This window comes from Danio aesculapii, chromosome 2, assembly GCF_903798145.1.
Source record: "Danio aesculapii chromosome 2, fDanAes4.1, whole genome shotgun sequence".
NCBI lineage: Eukaryota > Metazoa > Chordata > Actinopteri > Cypriniformes > Danionidae > Danio > Danio aesculapii.
The window spans coordinates 12,202,786-12,211,789 of record NC_079436.1 but is presented as its reverse complement, the minus strand read 5'-3'; the positions used below and the strand labels follow the sequence as shown (position 1 = coordinate 12,211,789).

The 9,004-nt window shown below is 37.8% G+C and overlaps 1 protein-coding gene across 4 annotated transcripts in view; it reads right to left on the bottom strand.

Annotated features, from left to right (window-relative positions):
* Positions 1-213: 213 nt before the first annotated feature.
* The window catches only part of ssbp3a (single stranded DNA binding protein 3a), an 89,329-nt gene continuing 80,538 nt past the window's right edge, over positions 214-9,004 (bottom strand). For all 4 annotated transcript variants that reach the window (XM_056472928.1, XM_056472936.1, XM_056472941.1 and 1 more), the window contains 2 exons: positions 7,201-7,302; positions 214-4,151 (listed from right to left, as the gene is read on the bottom strand). In XM_056472928.1, coding sequence (XP_056328903.1) covers positions 4,122-4,151; positions 7,201-7,302 — 132 coding nt within the window. In that variant the 3' untranslated portion in view covers positions 214-4,121. The remainder of the gene's footprint in view (positions 4,152-7,200; positions 7,303-9,004) is intronic.

The following is a 9,004-nucleotide window of genomic DNA, read 5'->3' as shown; positions in this document are numbered from 1 at the left end:
TAGAGAGTTTTGACAGGAAAGCACGGGGAGCCGAGAGAGGGGAAGGATCGGCATAGGACCACGAGGTGGGAATCGAACTCGGGTCGCCGTGAGCACTGGAGTGCATGTGTCAACACACTAACCACTACACCACTTGCACCAACTTCATAACCAATTTTGACAAACTGTTGTTTTATACATATTTATTCGCAGAAGACAAAAATAAGAGTGGTATGAACAGAAAAATAATTTAATCATAAAAATTACACGAGTCATTTTACTGTCTTCCAAAGAACGTAATATACATTGTAAAGGCTAAACAACATGGTATAACATGACTAAAGTGTGGCTGTACAGCATCATGGCAGACTAGAGTAGAGAAACTGTTATAAATAAGTGTCCTCTGGGCGTTTGCAGCACTTCTTCAACGGTGACTAAAAGCAAACAGGAATGGGTGAAAACACAATTCAACAAGAAAATGAAAACTAAGTCAGTGGAACAAGATGAAATATTTTGTTTGGCTGAACTCCCACCTGAAAACTCTTAAAGGTATAGTTCACCCAACAATGAAAACTCAGTCAGCGTTTATTCACACTGGCAGTGTTCTAATGCTGTATAAGCCTTTTTGGTAATTGAAAAAAAATATCTTTCTTGCACTCGTCCATATAATGAACATTGAGTATTACCGAATGGTCCCATGAATTACATGGCATATTGCAAAGAACTCTGGAGGGAAATGATAGGGGTTGGTTAGGGGGGAAAAAAAGGCTAAACAGCACACCAGGACAATTTACGCTTGTGTTTATCACTGACATTTAACGCCTCGTGACTACAGAATGAGCGAGCACACCATGACACACAAAAGCGCCATTAAAAAAAAAAAAAAAGCCTCAGACTTGTTTTTTTCCTTAGTGAAAGTTGATTGTGTATGATTTCTGAAAAATGTTTTGAGAAACACTGATGATAAGCGTGAGCAAAAATCTTCCTAGTGAGCTTTCAGATGGAATTTTATTCAGTGAGGCAGTTCACTCCAACTCACCCAGAACAAGTCAATAGAATCTGGATGCACACAAGTCATGAGAAAATCAAAATAAATAGAAATACAACTCTTATTTTCTTCTCTGAGGTATGTATATCTGTTGTGTTTGCTGCAAAAAGTGTAAGTTATTACATTTAAGTCAACATTCTGATGAGTCACAGACCGTAGTACAGTGTACATTTCAGGACATCCTCAGACTTCAGTCATACAATGACAAGGCGTCATGCCTCATTATTTCAGGCATAGTTTCTTAGACTGAAAGGCTTCTGGTCTCAGAAAAAAAAACAATGTTAGCCCTACTAAAAAACTGCTTAAACCTGCCTAGGCTGGTTTTAGCTAGTCGACCAGCCTGGTTTTAGAGGGGTTTGGCCATTTCCAACCTAGTTTTAGCTGGTCAGGCTGGGAGATGACCAGCTAAAACCGGCTTGACCAGCCTAGCCAGCCTGGGAGCCCAGCCATGTCCAGCTTAAATCAAGCTGGTTTTAGCTTATCATCTCCCAGCCTGACCAGCTAAGACCAGGCTGTAAATGGCCAAAACTCTAAAACCAGGCTGGTTTACAATTTAATATCAGCCAACCAGCTAGCTCTTTTTTCAGCAGGGAGGTATCAGGCAAAACAGAGTCGGATGAAAAGGTATCAGACAAAAAGACATAAGGCAAAATGGACTCTTTACCAGAGTCTGTTTTACCTGATGTCTTTTTGTCGGATAGCCTACCTTTCGTCTGAGTTCATTTTGCCGGATGTCTAATTGTACAAGACCTGATACCTGACATTGAGGATGCCTGAAATGATGAGACATGATGCTTTGTCATATGACAGGTCTGAGGATATCCTAAAACGTACACTGTACTGAAGATATATTTAATATGCAATTAAAATAACTGCATGGGCTGTTTTATTAGGATTTCTACAGATTATTACTTTCAAAGTATTCTTTGAAAACATTAATGCTATAACAGAGTCTCATGAGCATGCAGTCCTGGACAAAAACAAATGATAAAAGGTCAGAATTTTAGTTATTAAATTAAATTGGTTTGCCCCAGAGCCCAACATACAACCAGAGCATTTGAAATATAGTGTATGATGCATGGAAACATTCTGTGTAGCCTTTTTTTGGAAAGCCTTACAGAAGTGTTTCTCAACCACGTTCCTGGAGGCCCACCAACACTGCATGTTTTGGATGTCTCCTTTGTCTCATTACAAGTCTTTTAGTATCTGCTAAAAAGCTGATGATCTGACTCAGGTGTGTTTGGTTAGGGAGACATGGAAAATGTGCAGAGCTGGTGGTGCTCCAGTAACGTAGTTGAGAAACACTGCCTTACAGCATTAGAACAAATCCAGGGAGAGTAATGGTGTGTTCACACTTGTAGTTTAATTCTTGGTTTGTTTGGTCTGGACCATTATGGAAAATTAACATTTGACCCTGGTTTAATTAGGGCACATGTCCACCGAAGCATTTTTCAGTTGTTTTCAATGTGCCAGCAGCTTAGAGAGGCACTGCGTGTCAGTATTACCAAAGTTCTGAGCGCTCCGCGGTTTTTAAAATGCTCAGACAGTTTTTCAGCTGCACAAAACACTTTGATTGACAATGTGCCCTTACTAACATAAAGAAAAAACTTGCTTTTATGATGCTTATCGAACTTCTAAAACAATGATCTGTGCTTTAATCATAGATACGGTTATTTTTTATCCACTCAAAGCTAATTAAATGTGTCAAAATTGCATTTAAAAAGTCAAACACAAAGATCTGCTGCAAGGATGGATTTCTTATCCCTATATTAAACTGCAGAGCAACACTACGACTATTACAAAAAAAGTATGCTTGATCACTATTTTTAGGATGTCATCAACTACATCTTGTCCTATTTTATTTCTTTTTAGATGTCTTTGGTCTGTTTTGCATTCATATTTCAAGCCAACAACACCCGTGTTTGTTTGCAAGTGGAGTTAACCTGCTAGCAGACAGAAACGGGTTTGTTTTCAGTTATTTTGTGTTCCTGAGCTGCTTGTTTGGAGCCTGAATGTTGGAAAATGAACATTCTGTCATCATTTACTCACTCTCCACTTGTTCCAAACATGTTTGAGTTACTTCCGCTGAACACAAAGACCAGCATATACTAAAGAATGTTGGAAAAAAGCAGCCAGCCATTGACTTCCATAGTATTTTTTCTTCCTAAAATGGATCTCAATGGCTGTTTTATTCTCTCTAACTTTCTTCAGAAAGGTTTTGTGTTCAACAGAAGGAAGAAGCTTAGAAGCACTCAAGTAAATGGTGAGGAAGTTTCATTTTTGGGAGTACTATCCCTTTAAATAATCTGCATAGTAACAGAGTAATGTCAAAGAATTTAGTTTAATCGAACCAAACCTTTAATTAAAAAAGTGAACATTCTAAACGGTCACTCAGTTTTCATTTTTGGGCAAACTATTACATAAATAATGTCAATCTATGCAAAAATTGTCTTATAGTAGGTGTCACTGCTGTTATTAAAAGACTTCAGCAATAAAATCCATAATTAGAAAACATCAAGACGGAGAAACATTTTGCTAACAGTCCTTTGTGTTCCCAAGTATGCGTCAGAAAGGAATGAAGGACTGTAGATTAACTGCCACACCTATCAGTGTGTTTCATCTGCTGTAGCCCAAGCCATTCCTCTGGAGTAAGCCATTGTCAAGGTAGCCATTACAGAGACAAACATGTTTCTTTTTTTAAATATCAGACTAGATCCTAAAATACTCTAATGGAATGTGATACAGACGCAGTGTCTGCGCTGAAGAAGCTCTAGTATGCAGCACTACATCCACAGTGTAATGTTGTCATGGTCCCGATCAACTTAACGAAAAGAAACAAACTCATGTCTTGTCCTGTGGGGGCATCTGATAAAACAATACGAAAATGTAAAAGAGGTGTAAAAGGAGGGAGGGGGGGGAGCTCCCGTCTCAAACAGGTCCTTCCTGTAAGCAGAGTTCATCTATTCATGCTGGAACGAGGAGCGCCCGGTTCATCCACAGCTGCGGCAGGATTTGGTTGGTTTTAAGTGTCAGGTTTGACTCACTCTGGGTCTTGTTGAAGTTGGTCCCTGGAATTGGAGCTGGAGTTGGTCCTTCACACACTCATAGTCATTGTTGGCGAGTACTGAAAGAAAAAGAGGTCATTTAAAGGGTTGGTTCACCAAAAAAATTAACATTCTGTCAATAATTACGACAGACAACAAAAGATATTGTTTTCAAGAGTTCACACTTAGCTGATCATTGATAATCAAGTGTGTTTGGCATGCTGTCCCGGGAGAGAGCACTGAGCTCCCTCCCGTTTCATGAGGAGAGAGGAGAGTCTAAGCTCGTATAGGTCTCGAGAGCTCCCTTGAATTCATTCGTTCGGCCTATTCCTTGATTATTAGGGGTTGCCACGGCGGAATGGACCACCAACCATACCAGCATATGTTTATGCGGTAAATGCCTAGTACTAAAACACTCATATACTGTGCCAATTCCATTCATTTCAGCTTAGTCCCTTTATTAATCAGGGGTTGTAACAGCGGAATAAACCCCCAACTTATCCAGCATATGTTTTACAAAGCAGATGCCCTTCCAGCTGCAACCCATCACTGGGAAACACACTCATTCACACACATACAATACGGACAATTTAGTTTATTCAATTCACCTATAGCGCATGTCTTTGGACTGTGGGGGAAACCGGAGCACCTGGAGAAAACCCACACGAACACGGGGAGAACATTTCAAATCCACACAAAAACGCCAACTGGCCCAGCTGGTACTCGAACCAGCAACCTTCTTGCTGTAAGACAACATTGCTGACCACTGAGCCACCATACCGCCCTGTCCTTGATTAATCTAGGGAAGACAGGGAGGAGTAGGGGAGGATGGGGGGATTCTTCAAGACGAAGATGATTAAGGTAAGGAAATCTGGTTATTGTACGTTTGGATTCGGCTGATTTGTAATTCATGTGATAGCTAATGTGGGACTAACTGTGGTCAATCATAAGCACATGATTCTCTCGAAATTAGTTTATACATAAACTTCACTTAAATTCATCTTTGGACCACAAATTAAGATATTTTAGATGAAATCCAAGAGCTCTTTGATTCTCTACAGACAGCAATGGTCCCAACTCCAGAGAGGTACTAAAAACATTGTCAAAACTGTCCATGTGACTTCAGTGGCTCAATCAGAATATTATCGAGCTACAACAATATTTTTGTGCGCATATTAAATGGTGTTTTATGATTGCCGTTTTCAATGTAAATGATTTAAAAAAAATTTTGAGATCTAGTATTACCATTTCAGGTTTTCATTGTCATTAAAACCATGACTGATTATCACATAAATTTGAAAATTGAAAACAAACATTGTAATTAGCTGTTGTGTAAATGCATGAAGATAGTTTATAAATATGTATTTATATAGTTAAAGTAGGGCTGGGCAATATGGTCAAAATGCCATCTCGATTAATTATTTTCCATACTGAAAAATAACGACATATATTTCGATGTCAGTTGTTAATGCTTCCAGATTTAAGACTGAAGCCCCAAAAATGATTAAATAGCATAACCTTTTTGAGGTGGCTGATCATTTTTGGCGGTCAAAATTTCTGCATCTCTAATATCAACACACTTTTAGATTCCCATTGTTATACAATTCTGCTGTGTGATTGGCTCCTAGAGTAAAAAAGTCCAGAGGTTATCACTGTTATTGACAAATTTTAATCGCAATACAACATATCATTTATCGGCCCAGCCCCACACTTCAGATAAAATCAGTATAACATACATTATACATAATGTGTGTGCTGCACATTACTGAGAATACTGAGCTGAAGCTCTATTCAAGACAATTAAATTGCAATTATATCAGTCGATAATAAATATTTTCATCAAATTGCACAACCCCTTTTCAGCTTTTATAAAACAGCCTTATTCAGTTTTGTGAAAAACAATGTGGGGTAGTTGGTGTAGGTTTAACAAACATTACAATTAATAAGAAAATCAAAGGTTTACATGTACATGAATTAATACAATCATAAGTTAACGAATATAAAATGCATAGATCCTTGTTTATGTTGTTTAACACAAAATTGAAAAAAGCTGCAAATTTTATTTGTTGTAAATTCATTTCAGATACAAAACTTGGTGGAATGCCTTAGGGTTGGGATACACCAAGCCAATGCCAAACAACTAGCACCAACGAAACTCAACTGTGTTGTCCACTTGCCTCAATTCACGTTTGGATTCGTTTTGACCAAAAAGCTGCCCGTAAACACACCAAACAGACAAACGCCAAATAAAATGAGAGTGCAGGTTGTGCATCTGCGCTCTGATTTGTTATTTAATTACCAATCAGAGCGCCCTCTTGATCCAACACAAATTCGATATGCTGAATCGGGCCAATGCAATCTGGCGATAACCCAACTAGAGGCGACGTGAACACATCAACCAACTAGCCTGACTGACACTCACCCTCAGATTGACGAAGCCCAACGGTCGACTGTCGGCTTGGTGTGTTCCGGCCCTTAAATGTGTGTGACACTAATTTTAGAACATTTTTAGGCAATTTTAACAAAACCGTGATAAATATAGGCACTATAATCATGATATGAAATTTCATCCCATTACATCACTAACATACAACAAAAATTACGACTTTATTCAACAGTTTCTTTTCCTCAGTGTCAGTATAGTGCACGTTTTAATGAATGCTGTGCACTGATGTATACTCCAGATGCCAGCACACTTTCTCTGTTTAAAACAAAGCACAGCCACATTCAATGTATACTTCAGAGGCGCATTCTCATGAACATGCACCCTATACTGACACTGAGGAGAAGATACTAGTGAACAAAGCTGTTTTTTATTTATCTTCAAACTAAAGTGTTCCTGTAAATTCATAATATTCTGATTAAACCATTGAAGACACATGGACTGTTTTGAGGAATTTTTGTTGTTGGTATTTTTCTTGACTGTCTACGGAGGATGAGGGAGCTCTCGAAATTTCATCATCTAAAATACCTTAATTTGTATTCTGAAGATGAATGAAGGTCTCAGGGCATTGGAACAACATGGGGATGAGTAATTGATAACAATTTTAGTTTTTGGGTGAACTAACCCTTTAAAAACATTCAAAAACCCACTGTTACTATGTAGCATGTTTACGTGTTTGCACTCACGTTTTCATTCTGGAAGGAGTGCAGGAAGCTTCCGCTCAGTTCAGCGTCGTCTCGTGGTGTTCCTGGAGGGTTGCTCAGGACACTCAGATTATTAGGAGAGTTCTGGGATTGTGAAAAACAAATGGTAACATGTCATTCATTGGTTAAAAAAACCCTCTATATTAAACCAAATATTTTTGTCATGTCTGAGAATAAAATGTATATTTGAAGAAATTATAACAGTTAGTGAATGCTATTGTTACTAAGATCAGGTAGATTAAAATTCAGCAAGAGATTAATAACATTTAATGTTATTGTTATTGATGTTATTGCTATCTCATCAAGATGGTGCCGACGATAATGGCCGCCTCAGTGTCGTGCTCTGCTCTGCAGACTTACTTCTATTTTTTTAAATATATTTATTATCTGTTTTTTGTCCTGTCTCTGTAATTCTGTTGCACTGTAGAAGCTCTGTCATGAAAACAAATTCCTCGTATGTGTGAACATACCTGGCAATAAAGCTCTATCTGATTCTGATTTAACAGGCTTAAATTATTAGTCTTCAGATAAGTTTACCTACATAAATATAGATGTATTAACAATTTATTGTTTATTAACTACAGAACTAAATGTTTTACATGTATTTAAACCATCTTTGGACAACTTTCCAGGAGTTTCAAACTATATACTTCAGTGATCTGCAATTTTAAAAATGAGAATTTAGAAAACAATTCACTACCGTTTAAATGTTTGTGGTTAGTGAGGTTTTTTAATGCTTTTATGCACACGAACACAAAAATATTGTGTTATTGCAGATACTTTAATAAAAGTAAAGCGGTAATGTTGTGGAATATAAAATCTTAAAATAACTATATATAATATAATTTATTATATATACTGTATATATATGGGGAATATCACACGAGTAGCAGTGCGATGGCTGTATATCAGCACTGGTGGGAGGCGTGCATTGCGTTGCCTTAGTGTCCCACCAGTGACGATATACAGCCATATTGCACTGCTACGAGTGTGATATTGTGTTTATACAACAGTTCGATGACATAATTGTGTGTATAAAAAATAAAATCAAACACAGAGAGTCTCAAAACCCTTTTGTCACAGGAACTACTGTCTTTCGCCATTCATTCACATCTGCAACTGATGTCAGAACAGCAGAAACCGTTGCTACTTCACAAACGTCACTTTAGAGCTAGTATTTGAATGATTCTCTAGCGTAATGTCTAAAGAGATGACAAAACAGTTGATTTTGCTCACATTTTAAGATTTTAACGCTGAACGGCATGAAATGCAATCAGTCTAGAGAGATTTCCCAGTATGTCTTCTGTTGCAATACGGATATGACAATAATTAACCCCGAAAAGGCCAAAAGCAAACACTAGCAGATTACTGTTGTGTTTGCGATAAGAAAAAACACTAAACACATGCTGGTTTAACGTTTCTTCTTTCTTTCTTTTTACTGAACTAGTCTGCAGCAATGAAAACAGGAGACTCATTACAAACAAACCGTTGGCCAACCAAAAAGTAAGCCAGGGATATACAAAGAGTGGCCAACACAAAATTCCTGATATGTGAGTCTCATCTCACACTCAACACACTACAATTATATGGTATAAATACAGCACTACAACATACAAGAGAGAGAAATCGACTTGCGAATATCACTTACTGGTTTAGTAATGATTTGATCAGACGTAGTTAGAAATTACAAGTTTTTATCCTCTAAGGGCTTATCACGCGGTCTCTGTCGCCATCTTGTGGATGAACAACTTCAACCGTCTTTGCTCTGCTCAAAAACAGACTAATG